Source organism: Falco punctatus (genome assembly GCF_963210335.1).
Source record: "Falco punctatus genome assembly, chromosome: 4".
In the NCBI taxonomy this organism is placed as follows: Eukaryota; Metazoa; Chordata; class Aves; order Falconiformes; family Falconidae; genus Falco; species Falco punctatus.
In genome coordinates, this window is record NC_137583.1 from 3,950,574 (window position 1) to 3,971,698 (window position 21,125).

The 21,125-nt window shown below is 41.3% G+C and overlaps 2 protein-coding genes across 3 annotated transcripts in view; one reads left to right on the forward strand and one right to left on the reverse strand.

The window, feature by feature from the left end:
• LOC308063345 (uncharacterized protein FLJ43738-like) overlaps positions 1–21,125 on the forward strand; it is a 120,096-nt gene that overhangs the window by 20,811 nt on the left and 78,160 nt on the right. Inside the window, exon 2 of the mRNA XM_080386187.1 lies at positions 1,832–1,930. The gene's annotated coding sequence lies outside the window, so the exon portion shown is untranslated. The remainder of the gene's footprint in view (positions 1–1,831; positions 1,931–21,125) is intronic.
• The window catches only part of EFCC1 (EF-hand and coiled-coil domain containing 1), a 63,433-nt gene continuing 52,661 nt past the window's right edge, over positions 10,354–21,125 (reverse strand). For both annotated transcript variants that reach the window (XM_080386160.1, XM_080386159.1), the window contains one exon: positions 10,354–20,962. In XM_080386160.1, the coding sequence (XP_080242286.1) occupies positions 20,829–20,962 (134 nt within the window). In that variant the 3' untranslated portion in view covers positions 10,354–20,828. The remainder of the gene's footprint in view (positions 20,963–21,125) is intronic.

A 21,125-nucleotide genomic window follows, 5' to 3' on the forward strand; every position in this document is an offset into this window, starting at 1 on the left:
TCCTTCCTATTAAGTCTTTGTCACTGTCTCCCTTCAGAAGTATTTTATACTTCTTGCTCTTTGAAGGGAGACTTCCATTATGACCTAGGCGTGCTAGTGGGATCATGGTGCTTTGCCTGAGATTTTGCCTTTACTCACCATCTACATTCTCTTAGATGTTTCAGTTTGTTTCCTAATGAACCCAATTGTTTTTCCTTTTCTTCTTCTCCAAACTCTGTGGCATTTCTGATAAATCTCTATGGACAAGACACAATTTATAGTATGGAGGAAGCCTTTCTAGACTATATGGCAAGCCTATATTCTACCTCCAGTTTAATCACGGTTGCTAAATTGCTACAGCTGAACAGAGCTTTGGTACACATTTTAGCTTTTGCTCAGTTTGTAAATCTGGCATTTGGTAAAAAAAAGTGTCAAAATTATAGTAATTCTTTCTTAATCATGCTCTGGAATTCAATAGGGTGAAAAGGGGTGTTTCACTTCTGTGAATAAAGCTGGGCTGAGGTGGGCAGAGACAGCTCCTTGCCTGCAGAACCTGCAGGTGCTGTTTGAGATTAGTTGTTCATCCCATATGAAAGAAAAGGTGGGGAGGAGGTTATCCCACCCCTCTACAGCCAGAAGTACAGTTAAAACCAAAAAAATATGGAAAAAGAAACAAGAAAAAGAGCTACTCAGGTTAGTAAACTGTCACCCCAAGGCTGGTGTAAAGGAAGCAGTGCTTGCGGGAACTGTCACCTAAGCACTGTCTTGGGCTTTGTGTCACGTGCCAGCCTCTGGCTGATGGAGGGGTTTTTGGAAGGGAAAAATAAACTGCTAGGGCTTGGACCTGGGGCTTATATGGCCAGGACTTTGCTGAATCACCTCCATATATAGAGTCAGTAAACAGGCATTTTTTAATTTTTTTTTTAGGGAATGGGTGAAAAAATGGTATGTTACCTGTGGGTTGAGAATAACCTGAATCCATTAATTCAAAGAGTTCCCAAATCACATTGTGTTCCTGATGTGTCAAACAGGGCTATCAAACCCTTGTGTTTGAAAATCCTCATTCGAGAAGCTTCTCATTTTGACTGTGATTAATAGCGGAATGAAAGAACATACAGAGCAGTCAGCAGTTTTACTCGGGGCAAAGTTCCTTACGGATATAAATTGAACATCTGAGGGAAGAAGCACAGACGCTAATTCTCAATTCAGTGAATACTGAGATTTTCTCAGCCTTTAGGATATTGGATACAACTAGTAAATAGTGCAGATGTCACCTTATTTTTAGTTTTTTATTGTTTCTAAGGAAGCCTGTAAACTGAAATTCAGTACCTGTCTTTCTTGTTCAGAGTCAGCAAATAGCGTCTTGAAGAGGGTGAAGATACCTGTGGCTCTGAACAAACATTCTTGAGATTAGTCTTTGAAAGGTTTTAAAGATCTTCCTGCGGTGTTGGTATGATGTGAATTTTCATGAGTGCAGGGTTGCTGACAATATTTTTCGTTTACATGAAAAAAACCCAAGCGCAGAATGCTTAAAATACGATGTAAAGTCTGGGTGCTACTTCATACAGCATAAAAATAATGGCAATGTCATTGCACAACCACTGCTTTTCTGAATCAGATGAGTGTGTAAAACTGCTGGCATGATTGGACTGTGGCAAAGGTTTATGTAGTAATCTTTGGCAATGTGGAAAAGGAGGGCCCCGGCATAGCTAACACCACATTCTTACCAACTTTGAAAGACAGCCATGATGTTTATTGCACACCAAAAGTCACGGAGTCACTCGGACTCCATTTAGAGCCTTAAGTGTACTGCAGATATATTGAAAGTAAATGTGATTTCTTTTTTCTTTAGAAAAACAGAGTGGACACATAATATGCAGGTCTTGTTCACACTTGAACCTGCTCAGAAGCATCTACTGCTGACAAATTCCATATGTGAACACATGCTGCAGTAAGTGTCTGTTTCCTTCACTTAAGCCAAAAACATCCAGCAAAGCTGAAGAAGAAAAAGGCATCTTATACCAAAATAATAGCCACATACCGAAGTAGTTACATCTTATGAGTCACAGCAAGTTATCTTTATTTAAGAGGGGAGAAAAGGGAAGTTGAACAGCTTATATCTCTTAAGTGTTTTTCTCTAAAAGCCTGCCTTTCTGACTGCTCCAGGTCCTCCTTTCAGCACTTTGCTGCTACTAGAGGTAGAGGTACGCTCTTCAACACTTGGTTTTTCTCTTTCATCCTGCCATCTGTTCCACCTATCACAGCTCTGTTATTTCCAATGCAGACGTGTGCAATATGCAAATGTATCCTGCAGGTGTTGTTGTCCTGGGGAGAGGAAGCGTAGTTTGTGTTGATTAACAGCATGGTTCAGTCTGTCTGTAGTTCCATTATTTTAACTGTTCGTTTTTTGAGGGGGTATGTATAAAAGTCATCCAGAAGCTCAGGCATGGTGCAGAGCCCTGTTAGAGCCCATTGCTAGGGTTATAGTCTAAAGCACATGTAACTCATAGTCAATAAAGATGCATTCGACCTAGTGCTATATATCACAGCCTGAGATTTGGTATTTTGTATGTGGTAGTTTTCCCCCAAAACTTAGGCTTTGTCAGAGTGTAAGCCAAAAAAATCCATCTGCTGTTATTTTCACGTTAGAGTTAAGCGGGCAAAAGACAGATACCATTGAATGAGCTTTCCGTAATGTAATTTCAGCAGTATGAACTATATATATATTTGCCTTTGAGAACTTTATTAATAGAAGCTAAGGATTGACTCTCTTTGAAAGCTTCCTATTTTTGCCCAATTTAGCTAACGTAAACTGAGGCAGTTTACCTTGCAATGTAAGGGAAAGACAGGGACCAAAAGATAGCTGCATGGATGGCAAGTCGCTGGATCTGCTGGAATCTGTGCTCTGAACAGATTTAGGAAAAGTTGACACTTGCTGACAAAGTTGGTCAGTGAGACAGCTTCAGAGAAGATGTGGGAGCTAGTCTGCAGGTTAGCTAATAATGATAGTATTGATGGTAATGATTCCAAAGCTTATGATTTACTTTAAGGAAAAAAAAAGGCAGAAAACAAGGACCATTGCTGTAGTACTTCAAAGCCTGTGTGCAGTTCCTCCCCACGTGTGGGAAGGGTTGATCAGCTTAGCCAGTGCTGCAGCCGGAATGCCATGGAAGCTGTCATGCCATGAAGAATTCAGAATGTCCTAACTGCTGCTTATAGGAAAATAAAATCAGATAACAGAGTGTTACTGAGGCAGTCTGTTAAGTGGTGTTACTGGTATTAACTACTGAGTTCAGGCACCACAGCTCTGAGTAGGAGTATTTTGCATTAGACTTTTGAAATACATATAAATCTTCTGGGTTTTGATACTTCACCCACCAGACTGTCTCAGACTGGTCAAATAAGCGTATAGAATATAAGCGGGAATAATATAATCTGCCTGAAAAACAAAATAATTTTTCCCCATTCCTTGACTTTGTCAATACCCCTAACAGCCCCCCCTAAACAGCAAACCTACATTACCCATCTCTTAAGCCAAAAATTTGTGATGAGAACTGAGTCCCTTTTACAGTTTTAAACCATTGATGCCAATGTTGCAAGTCTCAAGCAAGTTCCTTTCAACTCTTTAAATTCTTGATATACTATTGTTTTCAGGCTAGAGTTGATTTTTCTTTATGCATAAGGAGCTAGGTAAAAAAAAAGGGATTAAGGATAAAAATAATTTCCAGATCCTGGGGTAACACAGGAGAAAGTGAAAAGAAGGTTCAGCCTGAAAGTGGATACTATCAACCCAGTAACACAGCATAGACAATAAATAAAGGAGGAATATTATGTTTGATCATATTGTGCTGGGAGGTAAAATGTAAATACATGTTGACTACTGTAATACAAAAATTCTTAGGGATCTTTTTACTGATGTTCAGTTCTGCATTATGTTTTTCATTCAAAACCAGATTGGTTGGGTGAAGAAATAAACTCTTCCCCTTACACCTCTACCCCCCCAACTTCCTTAGTGACCAAAGATTTTTACTATCTTAACTGTTTCTTGAAGCCTTACATACTTTGTCTGGCTGAGTTTATTTACTTTTGAATTTTAGTTTTTGCTTACAGTATATAAGAACTATGTTCCCAAACACCTTCTGAAACATTATTGCTACTTTTTCTTCAAAACCATTTTCAGTAAAGTAGCAAAGGGGAGTTTTTGCTCCCTTCTGCTACTTTTGGAGTTCTAGATTATAATTTGTAAAATGCTTCGGCATAGGGATGCTTGTGTTGACATTAATAGACCGACATCCTTCTCAAAAAATATTTCACAACACTTTTTTTCAAAAATACTTTCATATCACCATGTTTCATATCTAGAAAGAGAAATTACTAGCAGCCCTAATTTTCAGCAGCTGCCGACCCACCATCCTTTGAAATCAAGGTCTTGTTAAGCTCTCTCTAGATAAGTACATAATACAAATTCCTATATAATAGTAACTGTGTTTCCTTTGCTTAGAAAGATGAAGTTCTTAGCTCTTAAGCCTGTGAAAAAAATTCTTAGTCTGATTTTAAATTACAGCTTGTCTGCTACTTTTTTATATATATATTTTAGCATATAAGAAAACATACAACTTGGATCATAAGTACTGGAGTTCTACATTTATTAAATAAGGCGATGAATGTTCTTACAGGGAGACTGCATTTAAATTGCTATGGTTTGCAAAAGGAAAATACTAAAAATTAGAAGCTTTTAAAAATGATTGTGGCATTTATTGTATTTCTGTAGGTATTTAATTCTAGATGAGAAGATAACGGCTATCTAAATAAATTGCATTTCTGGGTGGCAAGCTATTTTTATGAATGTTTACAATGGTTTAACCCTGAAGCATACCATACAAGAGAAGAAATGTAAACCAAATTGACATTGAGTTACAGGTAAAAGTATTTAACATATTTGAAACAATGGGAAGAGGATTTTTAGTATGTGAAACAAGAATCACCAGAAAATTGAAAAACGCATGGGAGAAAAAAAATCCATCTTTTTGCAGAAAGTACGCTGAGATCTACAATAATTTTTAGAGATTTAAAGAGTCACCTTATAGTCTGCACAACGTGATGGACACTTTTGCGCAATGTGTTTTTGGTAGATATAAAACTCTTCCTTACACTTTAAATTCTTTCTTTTCAATGTGTTATTACAATTCCTATGGCAAATAAAACACACTTCAGAATCGATGCATGCCAGTAAATGTCATTGCCAGTGTTCTGTGGCTCAGATACGCTCAAGGTTTTTCTGAGCTAATGTGGCTGGATTTTCTACAAGTAAATGTAACGCTAATGAAGGAGCTGCCTACACAAAGCAGATGGAAGTGCAGGCCTGCACAAAGCGGCCTCCTCCAGCTTTCCTAGCTCTGAAAGAGCCCCTGGGCTGTAAGATGAAAGGATAACTCTTCCTTCCCCTCCCACACCCAGCCTGCCTGTGATGAGGGGCACCAGAACAGCGGTGGCTAGCAGTGGCCCTGGTGGTCAGGAGCAGCCCGTTTCGGATTAGGCCTGCTCTGTGCTAGCAGCTTGTGCTGTTCTTATTTATAGCTGTGATTAAACAATGCAAAAGGCTGTGTGCATAGCTTTTCTTGTTCTGGGGACGAGAAGGGAAGACTGAGTGTAAATTGCTTATTTCAGCTGATTTCACTTGGTCTGATTTATACTATATTCGAAAAGGCTGATTTAAACTAGTTTAACTCAAGAGGTGTATGCAAAGTTGAAGTGGGTGCCCCATTGGTCAGGGCTTTCATTTAGGACATGGGAGAACTGGGTTTAATTCCTTCCTCTGCATAACATGCAATTATTTATGCAAAGTGGAGCAGCTCCAACAGGAAAGATTAAGAGAAAACCCAACAGGTCAGTAGTGCGCTGGGTAGAGAATTTGTGATGCTATGGGAGACCAAAGTTAAATCCCTACTCAGATTAAATCTTCCCCTTCCTGGGTGAGAACCATGCCCCTGGACTGTTGGTTATACTGCAGAGCTGTTGATGCAATTTACAGTATCAACAAAATAAAATTCAATTTAATGAAGCGCACTTTTTCTGGCTGAAGTATTTCACTGGAAAATTCCTGGTCTGTTCTGCTTAAGTTTGTTCTTCCAGCTGTGTGAAGGGACTAATATGTCATCTCCTCGTCCCTCTGACATGCGGAGGACTTCACTTACTGGGCTCTGGTCCCTCTCTGGAGGGAAGCACCGTTAGTGTAGGTGTCTTCACCAATTCATCAGGGGTACTCTTTGTATCTTAATATGCCGTGTAGTTTCCACAGTATGGAGTAGACTCTATTTCTCATCTCTGATCACTAAGTAGCATTACTGTTAAATATGCTGTGCATTTTGCTCTAGCTGTGGGTGAGCTGTCCTTACTTTTGTCCCCCCCTGTCCCACAGAGTCGCTGCCGGGCCGGATTGTTGGCAGCCCCTGGTGCTGCCACAGGCTCGGCTTGTCCCCTGGCACCTCTCTTCTGCTCACTTACAAGCTACCAGGTTGTTTAAAGGTCACTCTGCTGCAATCATTCTCCACAGCGTACAGTGCATTGATTTTCCACATTTTGAAGGCTCCCTGTGCCTGCTGGGAGCTCTCGATTTCCGCAGCGATGTGCTTAGCAATCATTACTGTACGCAGGACTAATTTCACATTCTAGGTAGGGTGCACACACCTGCCAGACTGGATTTGTGGTAGTGTCAGGTCTGTTGAAATGGCTGTGTTACTTTCTCCTCTGTTGTCTGGTAACTACGTTTTTCCCCCCCTTTTTGTTTTGTTGGAACTTTCTGAACAAAAATCAAATTTCTCTCCCTATTATTCAAGCCAGAAGGTTTTTAAAAACTGCAAACAAATGGTATTGTTTTCACCTGAGCTGAGACAACTCTTAGGGTGTCTTAACTTTCTGGTGCCCCCAAAGCCCCTGCCCCCTGTACCCACAAGTACACTCACAACTCGCTGCGGTGTTGAGGCCGTTGGGGCTGACCCCTGTGCACCAAGGATGCCGGCTAGATCAGGTAGGAACTGAGCATCCTCAGCTTCTTTCCCGTTTTCCCCTGAGATATTTAGAGGGAAAAAACGCCTCTCTAGCACCTCAGCCAAAAGAAGTGATGGAGGATTACTGGGGCCTCAAAAACTCCTCGCAGGAGCTCCCCTCCTCCTCAGATTTTTTTGCTAGTACTGTGCCCACCTGTGATGGGGACGGGACTTTTCAGGGTGTCCAGCAGCCCTCAGGTTAGGCCAGATCAGAAGTTTTGATCTATGCATAGTGAAAACATGCCCTGGATGAGTAGCACAAAGAATAGTTCTTCATTTCAACAAGCCTTTTTAGGATGTGAATGGCAGCAATTCACTTGGTACCTCTCACCGGTGTTCTTAAAACTCCATCATTTGGCACAATGTGACTGACCTGATGAGTTACTGTTGTTTTGAATGTGTGTATCAGTGCCACCAGTTTACCAAGAAAAGGCACGCGCTTGCTGTCCTTATCTTGCATTGACTTTTCAAATGCGAGTATCTCTGCTGTTATGCTTCTCAAATACTGTTTCTGCACACAGTATAAAAATAAATGTTCTCTTGTTCTTGCATGTCTGATGTTTACTCTGGTCAGAGAAATAAGAGACTATGGACTGGTAAAACACAATTAGACAGGGAGATTTCACTTGTGAGGAGCCAATTTCCCCATATAGCTTACTGTGGTTTATGTGTGGGTGTTTTATGGGTTGGTTCATAATAAATGCTGTATGCATTTTAGAGCACAAAGACGAATGAGAGTTATAGAACCAAACAGTAAAGCACTGAGACAGGTAGGTGCCCTTGAGCAGGCAATATAGAAGCTGTTTATTGGGAAATAGCCCTTATCTGCCTTCTGCCCAGCAGACAACCATTTATTCTCCCAGTGTAAAAGCTAAGGTCAAAGGAAATAGTGAATACTGGGGGACCTGGAACCGAGAAGGGTCAAGTGAGTGACTAAGGGCTCTAGATGTAGCCAAGGAATTGATCATTACATTGGCATTGATGCTTAAATGGAACAAATATGAACATACAATGCTCAAATTGTTTGAGTAGCAAAATTACCTTGTATTTAATCATATATATAGTGCATGTGTGTGAACATAGCATGCCAATTCCTAAGGACATTTTCTGATTCTTTCTTATCCACTTGATATGAAAAATTAAACGTGCATCTGAATGACTTGTCTATTATGGTTAATTTTCCTTCTCATATTTGTGTAAAATGCTTCCAAAGATCCTTTTTTGGGGTCTGTTTAGCACTTCTGTGCTGTTACATGGTTGTAGAAGGACCATGAAGTGGCTTGTCAGCATTCCTGTGTCCATACCTGCTATAATTTGTATGGAAATTTTTATGTGGCATTGGCTGGGCGAGGAGTGATAGGGAAGAAAGAAAGAAAGGAAAATCGACTTATATTTGCTGTTTGCTTGCGTGACAATTTATGAGCCAGTCAAAGGCTGAACTACAATTCCACTATCCTTCAAAGATCTCCAGCTGTTTATTTTCAGCAGAAGTTATGACCATGTCTCCATAATGTTATCATTCAACAGCAGATACAGCTATAAAACTGTTTACAGAGTTTATTCATCTGTGCAGGAATGAAGTGAATCTGGAGTCTGTAACAAGGAATTTCCAGCTTTTTCATATAAATTGCTGGAGTTAGCTCCTGCCATATTTTTGTAGCAGTAGTATATGGGCCTGTGTATGAATTTTTAAGTCTGTTTCTGCTTGCTTATAAGGCAATATCAAATGTCTTGTAAGATTTTAAATGGCTTTAAAAATTCTTATTACTTCTTAGTTCTAAGCTTCCTTTTCCTTAAAAAATATAAACAGAATAGTAAACTTGGAGTCGCTGTTTGATTGCATGAGCAAAAGAATAAAGAAACCCAAGGTTTTTGTATTGCCAATTTTTTTAGTTTTAAAGGCTTCTAAATTCTAAAACAGGGTAGGATTCCTCATGACATTGGGGTTTTTTTCCATCACAAAATGAGATTCAGTTGAAGTGAAACAGTTCAAGCCAAGGGTAGACTTTCTGGTAGGTGAGCGACACACTTCCTATGCTGCGGTAGTCACCGGCTCTTCTGCTGTCACGTTGCTTTCTCGTTGTATATTTTCTGTAATACTCTCCCTGTTCATGATGGTGATAATGAAGAACACTGTAGAGGAATGAAGGCAGGTTAATTAACATTGATAATAGACAGCTGTGGGCTGGCTTCAGGGGCGGTGGGCTGGCTGACGTGGATAATGTGCAGCTGTGGCTGGTTCCTGCTAAGTAGTTAAATACCTCTAAGGGGGCTGGGAGAGGAGCTCTGGATGAAGAGAGACCCAGAAGAAGGAGAGGGAGGAGAGGGAGAGCACCCTGGATGTGGGAGAGATGAGGAGAGGCCCTGGGAGAAGCAGGGGGCCTGGGTGAGGAGAGGCTGGCTGGGAGAGCAGCTGGAGAAGGAAGGACCTGGGCGCAGCAGAGGCAAGGAGCAGGGTGGGCTGGCCTGAAGGGGATGGAGAAAGAGCCCAGGCAGTAGATGACCTGATGAAACCTTGTGGACGGTTGGTGGCTGTGCTGGGGCAAGGTGTGGGGACTCCTTATTTGAAGTTAACCTGGGATGGGGTGGTAAAAGCCTTGTTGCAGCCGGCCAGTTTTGAGGGTGCTGTGACAGAACGCCAGCTGTAGTGACCTTCGTCTCTATTTGTAAGAGGCTGTGAGAATCACAGACCAGTTGGGGCTGGAGGGGCCCTCTGGTGATGGTCTAGTCTGACTGCCGTGCTCAGAGCACGGTCAGCTGCAGCAGGGTCCTCCCATGTCCAGTTGTGCTTTGAGTAGCTTCAAGGCTGGAGACTGCAACGTCCCTGGGCAACCTGTTGCATGTTTGACGCCCCTCATGTTAAAAAAAAACACAAAAAAATCTCCTTATGTTTAGGTGGAATTTCTTGTATTTCAGTTTGTGCCTGGTGCCATGTTGATGGGTGTCGGGGAAGAATCTGCCTCTGCCTTCGTTACTGCCTGCATCAGCCGTTTCTGCTCGTCGGTGAGGTTCCCCCTGAGCCTTCAGCTCTCTGGACTGAGCAGCCTCGTCTCTCTCAGCTGCTCTTTGTACATCAGGGGCTTCACTCCCTAAAACGCTGTTGTGGCCTCTGCTGGGTTGGCTTCAGCAGTTCCGAGAGGACTGCCTGGTACTGGGAGCCCAGCACTGGACCCAGCACCCTCTGCTGGGTTGGCTTCAGCAGTTCCGAGAGGACTGCCTGGTACTGGGAGCCCAGCACTGGACCCAGCACCCTCTGCTGGGTTGGCTTCAGCAGTTCCGAGAGGACTGCCTGGTACTGGGAGCCCAGCACTGGACCCAGCACCCTCTGCTGGGTTGGCTTCAGCAGTTCCGAGAGGACTGCCTGGTACTGGGAGCCCAGCACCCCAGATCTCCCACCGGTGCTGAGCCGAGGGGAAGGATCACTGCCTCGGCCCGCTAGCAATGCTCTGCCTGGTGCGGCCCGGGGTGCTGTGGGCCTTCGTCTAGGTTCAAAAAGGTCATGATTCAAGTCCCTCTTGAATCAAAGCACATGTTTGGGTTTCAGCTCCACCTTTCCCAGGTGAGCACCACGGCTACTGGATTATCCAGACTGACCGTGCGAGGGAGGGTGTCCTCCCATTACAGTGAATATACAGCGTTGAGTGCAAACCCTGTGTCTTTGTGTTCCTCCATGCTCCTCTAGCGATGAGTCAGCCTCTCAGTGGCCTATGGTATATTTAATTATTTATAGTTAAATAGGTTGCTCAAATATTTGATCTAATAACGCTGTGAATGGTTTTATCACACAAACAAGCATGGTGATTTGTTATTCCTCATATAATTTATCAGTCGGTAATCTATATTTAAATGTATATTTAATTATATTGATGTATGTTCTCCATAATGAATTTTCACAGCCTTTTCCCAATACTAATCCCAGTTCTAGTAACGTACCTTCAGAAACATTCCTCAGAAAAGGAGTAAGTGGGTTTTTATCCTAACCTATTATGAAATCCTTCATATTCTAGACTCCTAAAATAATAGTGATAGTGTAGCGCTGCATTTGTATGCAATATTGAAGTAACTTTGACTTTTCAGTTGTTTGAAAAATTGTCCTTCACTTTTCTCAGTTTCACCTTGCCAACATGATCTCAGTTCCACATTTGGCGACATCCTTGTCTGTACAGGAGACAAGGAAATTTCACCCTCTCCTTCCACATATTCTAGAGAGCTTTTTCTTGTACAGTTCTTGTCAGCAGAATCTCCTTTTCAATAGTCTTAGCATTGTCAAATATGTTTTATTTCAGAGTCTCAGCCATATTTTTTTTCCTCTCTCCCTGTACTTGTTAATTGCTTGTGATCTCTGTCATGCTGTAGCTCTCGAGTCTGGGAATGACTTGTATAGTCAATGCAATAATAGTGTAAGTTGAGGTCAGTCTACCATGACTTGCAACAATTCCCTTTTATGAAATGGTGGCTGCTAGATAAGCTGTTCTGCTTCTCCATCAGGGGAAAAAAACCATGACAAACCCAGTGGTTGCAAGAAATGAAACAAATGATAGCTATAAATATGAATGTCCTTCTTGAGGATTTGTGGTTGTTGGAATGGAAGGCTGTGCCCTGCACATAGGCTAGAAGTCCTGCAGTGTAAATTCAAGATTACATTTTTGAGAGCAATTCATTGTTGCTAAAATTATCACCACAGAAGTAAAATTCACATATTTATCAATGTAATAGGAAAACTTTGTTTATCTTTCTTCCTAGGTTTCCTTTCCAAGTTCTATCTTGCTAAAGACACTTCCTTCACAGATCTGAACATACTGGTTCTGTACTTAAAATAATTAATTAGTGTTCACTAACAATTGCTGTAAAAATTCAGTTTCTTACTCCTGCATCAGTAACTCTTAGGTATTCCCTGAACAGAAAAGAATCAGCTATGTAATTTTTTCTTACTACTTATGTCCTGAAATATTTCTGTATTTCAGCATTTGAAATGTTTCTCGTCTCTTTTCTGTCTCTACTTGATATATTGTCGCTCAGTTCAATGGCTCCTTAAATTTGATTTTGTGACTGAAATTACTGGTTCTGTCAGTTTTATTTATACGTAGCTCTAGCCACATATGTAAAAGCAGCTCCAGCTGCGTTTTCTCTCTTGGTAGGTTCTCTCCAGTGTTAATGATGTTCTCTACAGAATTAGTTTCACCCAAGCTGTTACACATCTTGGGTTACAAAATGGACTCATAGGATCAGGCAATCATTTTGCTCCCCTCACTAAAAGACCAGAAGTATAACAACAGGGTCTGAGCCAAGACCTCCTGCATGGTATGTACGTTCCCATCTTTATGCTGGAGAGAGTATGTCTCTTTGTTTGTGGCTTATTATGTGTAATTACAGTAAATGTTGAGTTGGTTACTGCAGTCTTCATTGAGAAGGAGTGTGCTTTAATGGTGGAGTTGGTGATAAGATGCTTTCTCCGCACTGTTATGTAAAGGTGACCTAGAAATGGTTTCCATGGCAGTAGGATGTGCTACATGGTGTTGATGGCAGGGCTCAGAGAAGGGCCCAGGAGGCTATTAGGTTTAAAATGTGAGCCCATTTGAGAGTGACTTTCAAACGACTCTCAAAACCTGGTGACATTTTTGGGTGACTATCAATCCCTTGGTAGATGAGTCAGTGGTGTGTCTCAGCCCTGGGCATGACAGATGTTTGTTCATAAGCAATTAGCAGCCGTGCTGACTTCTCCTGTCGTCCCCAGAGCTGATTTCTGCTGGTAGGAGCTGCAGTGCTTGACAAGAAAGCAAGCAGTACTGCTGCGTATGCTGCGCTAGTACTGTGCGAGTGCAATGAATTTAATTCCAAGATTAGTTGAAAAACAAAAAGGATGCTCCCGTGAGTATTGCATAATCTTTATTTAAATATAACATTTTAAAATCTAAATGGTATGTGTAGGTTGAATCGTCTCGCCTTCCATATATTTTCTCTTTTTTTTCTATTTTTTGGCAACCTTCAGAGGTAGAAAATCCCTCGCAAAATACTGGACCTCACCTTTCTTAGAGAACTTTTTTCCCCACATGTAGTGAAAAAAAAATATCAATGAGATCAGCAAAAAAATCAGCAAAACCAGAACTATCCAACAGTAAAACCTTCAACTACAGAAATTGCCCCTGACTATAATAGCACACTCAGCTCTTACGACCTTTTTGCTTTGCAGTGAGGACGTGGGTGAAACCACTTGAATACTGATAATTTTTCAATGTCATCCTACAGTCCTTGTTTACTCCTTGACAAAGATAAGTTAACTCACTGGTACGTAAAGGGGTGTTACTACACAATGTGTTATAGTAAGTATTTTTTAAGCTTGATGTACACTGAGCTCACAGAGTAAGGGATTGGTTCTGAGAAACGTGGTAGCCAGCTTTAGGCTAGTTGGCACAGATTGTCCTTTGGCAGGATGAGCCGTGCAGTGCTTGCAGCCTGGGTAATACCCTGGGATGCTCACCCTCCGCCGTCTCCTCAGAAAGGTCTCTTTTGTAGTCCCCGCAGTGGGGCTCGTGTACCTCCCCTCCCTAGCACAGCCTGAAGGATCAGGATCGGCACCCCCCTGCCGCGGCAGGCGCGGGGGCACGCTTGTTAATGGGAGCGTTCCCACAGCCGCGGGTACCGCCAGGCTTGCTTTCACCCCGGCTCAGAGCTGGGCCACCACCCCACCGAGTGGCAGAGAGCAAAGGGGTGCAGCACAGCCTATAGACACTTATCAAACCATTAGTCAACGTCTGAAGTTTTTAGAAGTTTCCTTTGGTCGTGTCAGTTCTGCAAATCCATCACCTGACTCTGTCCCAGTTGATGCATCTATTCGGTTCCAGTCTCTGCCTCGATTCCAAGCTCCTCCTCGGATCACCATCTCCTCCCCACCTAACTCACTTCTTCAAGCATGTTTAGTCTTGGAACAAGCAATTCCTAGTCACATATATTATTTTTCCTAAAAACACCTGTGTTTCTGAGAGCACCTGTGTGCACGCATTGATCATCTATGTTTTCTCTATTCTCCTCCTGATTAACCTGACCAAGTTTTACACCAGCCTTGGGTTAGGTAGGGCTAGGCAAGGGCCAAGGCCTGGTTATGCTAATTAGCTGCTTCAGCACTTGAAATTGCTGAATTCCAACTACACTTTCTTTACCAACGCTGTCATGTGAGCTTGTATTTGTGACAAATCCTGTAATGCAGCTGCATTTTCCAAGTAATAGTCGATGGAAAGAACGGACTTGCAGGATCATGGATTTCCATTTCACAGCATCCATGGCACTCGGTGTCACACTGAAAGCTCACCCAAGGGTGGCTCACCTATAGGGTGCCCATGTGTCACTGTCGCAGCCTGCGGGTGCTGGACTGTGTCTGTGCTATCTTTATGTTGGTGGCTTTATGAAAACCAAGGGTTCACTTTGTCCGAGGCAGATGTGCTAACCAGCTGTCGCAGTGAGCTCACGGACAGCTGATGTGTGGAAGCAGTTAAACTTTCATTAACAAAGTTTTCTGGTGAAGTCTGAACTAAGTAAGGGCTGTTTTGTTCACAAATTTGAATGGCAAATGTACCAAGCCTGCATTCTCTAAAGCATGCATTAGTATGCTGAATTCATGCTTTTTTATTTCCTAGGCTATTATTTAACTTAAAAATAAACAGCGATCTGTATGCTGTGCTCCAGGTTTTGGCAAATGCGGAAATTTAAGCAGACCTTTGTCTACTGATTCTGACAATCTACTATCCTTTTGTGAGTTTCATTAGACAAAAATATAGTGGTGTTGGTGGGAGGAAAACTGGTCATGAATTGACTTTGATGTCTGGCTGGTGACTTCTGAAACGCCAGCTAGGATTTCTGGAATTTCCTCTGTGCCTTTTCATTGTTTTCTTTTGTTCTGTTGTTAATGCAGTTTGGAAATGGATAGGGAATTAAGTCTAGGAAGAGACAGTTCCTAAGAGAGGGAATCTGAAATGGTTACAACTCAGAAAAAATATAAGCATTTTAGGAAATAATGTCATTTCAGAAGTGAGTCTCAATTCGGGGAGGTTTGTTCTAATGCAGACACCCCTCCAAAGTGAAGAAGAGAGGGAGCTGCGTAAAAGAAAGCGATTTGGCCTTCCTAAGGGTGAGGTCTTCTAAGAGCCCAAGTACCTCTGTCTGGGTGCCGTGTCTGATACTTTCAGCTTCAAAGGCCAAATGTTAATTTGAAAAGTACCGAGGGGACCAAGTGAAGGTGAACTATTTTGGCATGCTGAGGAATGCCAGAAAAGTGCCTCTCCGCCTCCCCAGGGTTCCCACCGCCGCTGAGCAGCTGGCCTAGCGCAGTGACTCACCGCCCATGGATACTCCACTGAGGATACGTACACGTGTTGCTGAAATGGGTGATGCTCAGCTGGTGTCATCTGCTGGCTGGAGGTGGAGATGGGGAATGCTGACTGTCTTCCTCATTTTCAGGGAGGAAGCTGGGCTCAGAAAAGTCTGGTAACATCCCCAAAGAAACAGAAAAGAAACACATTCAGCCCACCCAGTTGCCTGCAACAGCCACAATTTAGGGCTGCCAAACACCATGGGAAATGGGTAAGGATGTTTCTGCTGGCACATTAGAAGAACCAGAAAAGTAGAATAGAAAGCAAACTGGAGCTCTGAAAATCCTAGCCTTTTGAAAGTAAAGTGTAATTTGGGAAATGAAGATGATTTTCAATTGAATTTCACACTAAGAAACATGCTCTATAGCTTTGCATTTTGCAGAATTACACATAAAACTATTAAGCAAATAAGATAATGTAAATATTAAAGGATTCAGTGTCTTAAACTCCATGAAATTATAAGTCTGGGGGAAATCCTTTGGCTGGTAATGTGATGTGTCACACACATGCTGTGCAAGTTTATTGTCATCCTCTCATACCAAGTAATTCTATTTTACGCAGTGCTGTTTGAAAGTCTTCCCTTCTTAACGGGAAGGTGGAAACAAAGAATGGAATCGGAGCAGCCTTTCATCGCCGCAGTGTACCATGTGGTAGATTAATGGACAGTATCATTAAAGGGAGGAGATTTAATTCCAACAAATTCAGCACATTTAAAAGTATCCATGACAAGGATTTTTTTTCTTCCAAAAGCGTGCACAAATGCCAGCAACACCTTGGAGCATCTCTAGCTGGAGGTGGCCACACTGGTTTGGTGCAAAACTTTGGTGAATCAGTGTAACATCTGTGATGAGCGGTCACTGCCAGGACTTCAGAGAGAGCTTCGATGCAAATAAATCAGACAATTATTGAATAACTATATATCAGGTGGAGTTTAATTTGCTGAGAGTTAATACCTCATATAAAGTAAAAAATAATGGGAGGAGGAAACTCTTCTTGAAAAACGTAACTTGTGGTAGAAATGTGCAGACCCTGAGGTTATCTCAGAGAGAAATATGCCAAAGGGTAAGTTTGGAGGGCATTGGGAGGAGAAAGTAGTTTGGGAATGAAGTCAAATCAAAAAGCTGGTTTTGTGGAAACACAGTGGAGATCCAGCAGAGGACACGTCCCAGCTTCCTTGTTAAGGCTGATTTGCAGTTTTAATAGACAATTAATAAATTAAGATGGCATCTGCTAAGAAAGCAAGTCTGATGATGATTTGTGGAGATTTAATGTTGAACCATCTCGAAGGTGAAGGAAATGCAAACACAGTATATAAGTAAGGTCTGTGAGAGTTAGACCAGCAGGTTTAGGGGACAAGTGAGCAGGAGAAAGGGCACGTTCCCTGAGACTTGTAGGAATGAGGGTTAGGAGTGCTGAGAACACTCCTGGCATCTCATTCAAGGAAAAAACTGGACACCAGTCTTAAAGTACAAAATCTGGGAGCCTGAGGGATTTATTGCTCTGCAAGGCAAGAAGGAGGAAAGGACATGGAGAAGAGGTGATGAAGAAAAACTTTTTTGTTAAGATGAATTACGTTAAGGATTCCCCAGCAGATACACATGGCATGAAACAAACTGTCCTTTCTGTAAGAATGGGATTATTCTTGAGAAAGAAAATAAAAATCTACTGGAATGAGGAATTAACATGTTGGGGAGAGGAGAAAATCTTGAGCGTGGTGTGAGGCCAGAGTTCAACCAGCATGCCTCAAAGCCAGCGTAATTAGGTTACTTTAGTCCTTTTATAGATGCACATTGGCTTTCTAACTGAAAAACTACTTATTACAGGCAAGACCTAAGTAACCCTAAGTTGGAAGCTGGACAGCAGGCTCAGGTCCCAGCTGGTATAACATGTCACGTGTACTCCTCCAAACTGGTTTTCCTACCGAACAAAGAAATGCTGGGAAGGCACGCTGTGATGGCCTTTGTCTGCTTATGCCAAATTTTAGATGGGCAACTGCACTTGTGTTTACAGCACGTGCACTCAATCTGTGATATTTTTCTTTACTGAGAAGTTAAGATGCAAGCAAACGGCCATTTATTACCATTTGGTGAACATACAACAAAACAAAACGTTTGCAGAGATGCAAGATACAGATTTGTGGTTGTACTTCTTAAATGGAAGGCTTTTGAGTGTTCTTTGTTCTCTTTTCCGTTGTTGTCACATAGGGAATTTTTTTTACAAAGTCGATTTAAACTTGGTATATGTTCCCTGTAAAGCAAGTACTAGTTCGTGCAAATCTATGATCTTATATGTCCTAGATAAGCAATTGCAGAGTATGTGGCTGTGAGGATTGCTCCAGTTGTTCAGAGGAGTTTGTTATGCAGTCAACAGTGTGCATAATAACTGCTCCATTATTAGCCTTTGAAATATAGTGAGGCTATTAATGAGACTTGATTAGATATTTCAGTTTTCTGGTTATCTGGAAACAATCCCAACACTCAAAAAGGCAAGAAATTATATAAAAAAAAGAAAAAAAAAAAACCCAAACAATGTAGCTCACTTGACTCAATGAGCTAAGTCTTTAAGAAAACCCAGAGATTTGGGTTTGCTTCCCAGGATTACTGTACAGCGTCTTTTGAACACATTCTGCATAGTAAATCAAAATGTGGCAGTCTACCTGCTTTTAAGGCTGAGCTAGAAGTTTCTCAATTCCATTGATTCAAAATCATGTATTTATACAGCTTCATATGAAATATTTAGCAGCCTCAGCAGCACTGCTGACAGGCTCAGTATAAAACATTAAGGTAAAAGTGTTTAAGAAAAAAATCAATTTTAAGGTCACGAATGAAGGTCTTTCAAAGTACAGGGCTGTGCTTTGCCTCTGATTTCTAGCAGGAATTTGACTGAGGACTGCTTCTTGATCCACCTGAAGAACAGATACTTCTTATGAAAATACTGCAAGTCTGATTTGCTCTATATTAATTATTTCCTGGACTTAAAATAATCAGCTTTTATTATTAAAGGGTTAATCAGCATATGCTGATGTATCAGCAATGAGCCTGATATAGGCATTTCTTAAAGAAATAGAAATGTTACAGTATTTGAAGCTAACTTAGCAAGATATGATTTTGCCGCTTCTCATATCAGTTAAATGCTATTTATTTATTCACAAAACCCTCCTTTTGTCTGAACTGTTTACATCCTCCCTAACACCAGTTTAGGTTTCTAGTGACATTTTCTAGTCTCCAGTTACAGTCCCACTGCAGCTTGGATAAGCTGGGCAGGACTCAGGTTATATTGCTTCTCCCCCGTTTTGGCATTAGGACATTTACTTAATAGTCTAAATTTCTGGAAATATATTAGAAAGTGAAGTGGAAACTCAGTGGTTAAAATGTTACCGAAAGCATAAAATTAGCACAGCAATCTTAAGGTATGCATAAGTATATATAATAGAAATAACACATGTATATATAGACAGGGTGGATACAGCAAACGATACTAAGCTGAATGATGAAAGGATCCTGCAGTACGTGAGAGTATCCATAATCAGGAGCGTACTTGCATTATAATCCTGTTTCTGAGGTGTCTCTTCTGCTAATTGTACACACACATCATGCTTACGTAACGATTTGCTGGCATTTTCTCTCTCTGCACATATAGCGTTCCTGGGAAAGTCCAAGAGAGCTGCACAAAGCAGCAGCTGATACTAGCTCTTGGTTTTTCAGGAAATGAGCCCAAGCAGGGAGCTAACTTCTGCTCATTTTAATTTTTATCTGTTGCACATCTAGTGTATAGTTTTTATAGTATATAATATTAGCATATAGTTTAGTATATACTAAGTATATTATGCTTAGTATTATGTTAGTGACATATTTAGTATACAGTTTTCTTTCTTACAGGGTGAATATTGCACTATGATACGTCATGTCTAATTTATATTTATGAAAAATCTACATTAAAAATATATATCTATTCTTAAAATCTTCCTCTGTTAAAGTAGAAAAAACCAAACAGGTAAACCATCTTGAACAGAGTTTGTTCCATTGTTTGCAAAACACTGTATTTTTCTTCCTCTAAAATGAAATGAAAATATCTATTGCAAATTTTTGTTATCAACATGTCTCTAAATGCTAAGTGATGTATCACAATCTTGGATGGAGGTGTGTGTAATCTATACAGTGTGTTATGAATAGGAAGGAATACAAATCTTCTTATTCCCCAGATTGCTTTGTGGTACGGACCTTATTCCTGTACGAAAACCTTTTTCATGGGAAAAAATTAATGTATGCACCATTCTGAATTGAATGGTTGTATTTCACTGCTGGTGTTGTTATGGGCAAATCACTTCAAATTCTTAAAAGATCTACAGTGCATCTTTTAATAACATAAATTGCATTGGATCATTTGATAACTCTGCTTCTTTAGTTTCTGTGTTTGATAGTTGAACGAAACAGCAAAAGCATCTTGGAAGCAACCTATTTTTTTTACTTTGGCCCTCAGGAGTTACTTTATTGCTGATTAAAATGTTATGTGGCACCATGATTAGGCCCAGCATTTTGCATTAATTTGCCTGCAAGCAGGGCCTAGCTTTGCATCTCTGCAGTTGCATTGAGGGAAATGAAATGAGAGAACAAAGTTGTGTGCTGCATGTGTTGTTTGTTAACACCACAATGGCAGCTGTTGCAAAGTGAATTTTTCAACACTTCCTTTCCCTAAGAGCCTGGGAACAATTGTTTTGTACCTATTTCAAGCAGTTAAATTAAACTTTTGGTGTAAAGTCTAAGACTATCGTCAGGAAAGAATGCTGCAGATTTCTAAGGCACCGTAATGGCAAATATAAAATTCAGCAGAGCAATAACAAAACCTATGTTCAGAGTTAAATAAGGTGAATAATTGAATCACAAATACACACACACACAAACACGTTTTATACATGAGCCCTTAAAACTTGCACTACTGGCTTACACTCGTGTGTATGTTCAAAACACAGTCATTTTGTCGCTTGTATGCTAAGGGAGCAGTTTACGTGCCAGCGGTGACATAGGCTGCTTCTTGCTTTTGAACTGAGCTATCACAACAGCTAGAAATTGTGCCCAGCCAGCGTGTGACCAGGGTCGTAAATCTACACAGGTCAGGTCAGTGTGTTTGGAATAGTTTTTATCTTGTTGACCAGTACAGTTACAGGGACATCACACAAGGATGCTTAGGCTTCCGTCAGAGACCGATGTGGCTACGTAATCCTCACGTTGTTGTGGATGCTCGTTCACGTCAGGGAGGGCTGTGACATAGCGGGGGACCTGGCGCTCTTCCCGGCAGCAGCATACCTTTGATTCCATGGCTGAATTATTCTGTTACTCTTGTCCATTACTCAGCTCTCTTGAATTGGACAACTCTTACTCATTCATCACACGTTTGAATGAACAAGGACCGTTATTCGGCGCGTTGTAGCTGGTGCTGCTGCTCAGCACGAGATGACCAGTGGGTTAGACAAGGACTGGCAACTCTGCGCCTTCTCCAGAGGCTGGCTTTGTAAGGCTTCGCAGGCTGTCAGCTCGTGGTAAAGAGTATCTAGGACTTCAAATAGGTGGGCTTTTCCTTTTAAAAGAAAATGGCAAAGATTATAAGTTGAAAAAAGAGAGTTGCAGTTTAGCAATCATTGACACAAACTCTTTTGTTCCTAGGTGCCATGTCAAGTGATTACCATAGCATGTCTAAATTTTGAGGCCCAATAATGAATTCCCGTTCCTACAAAAATGTG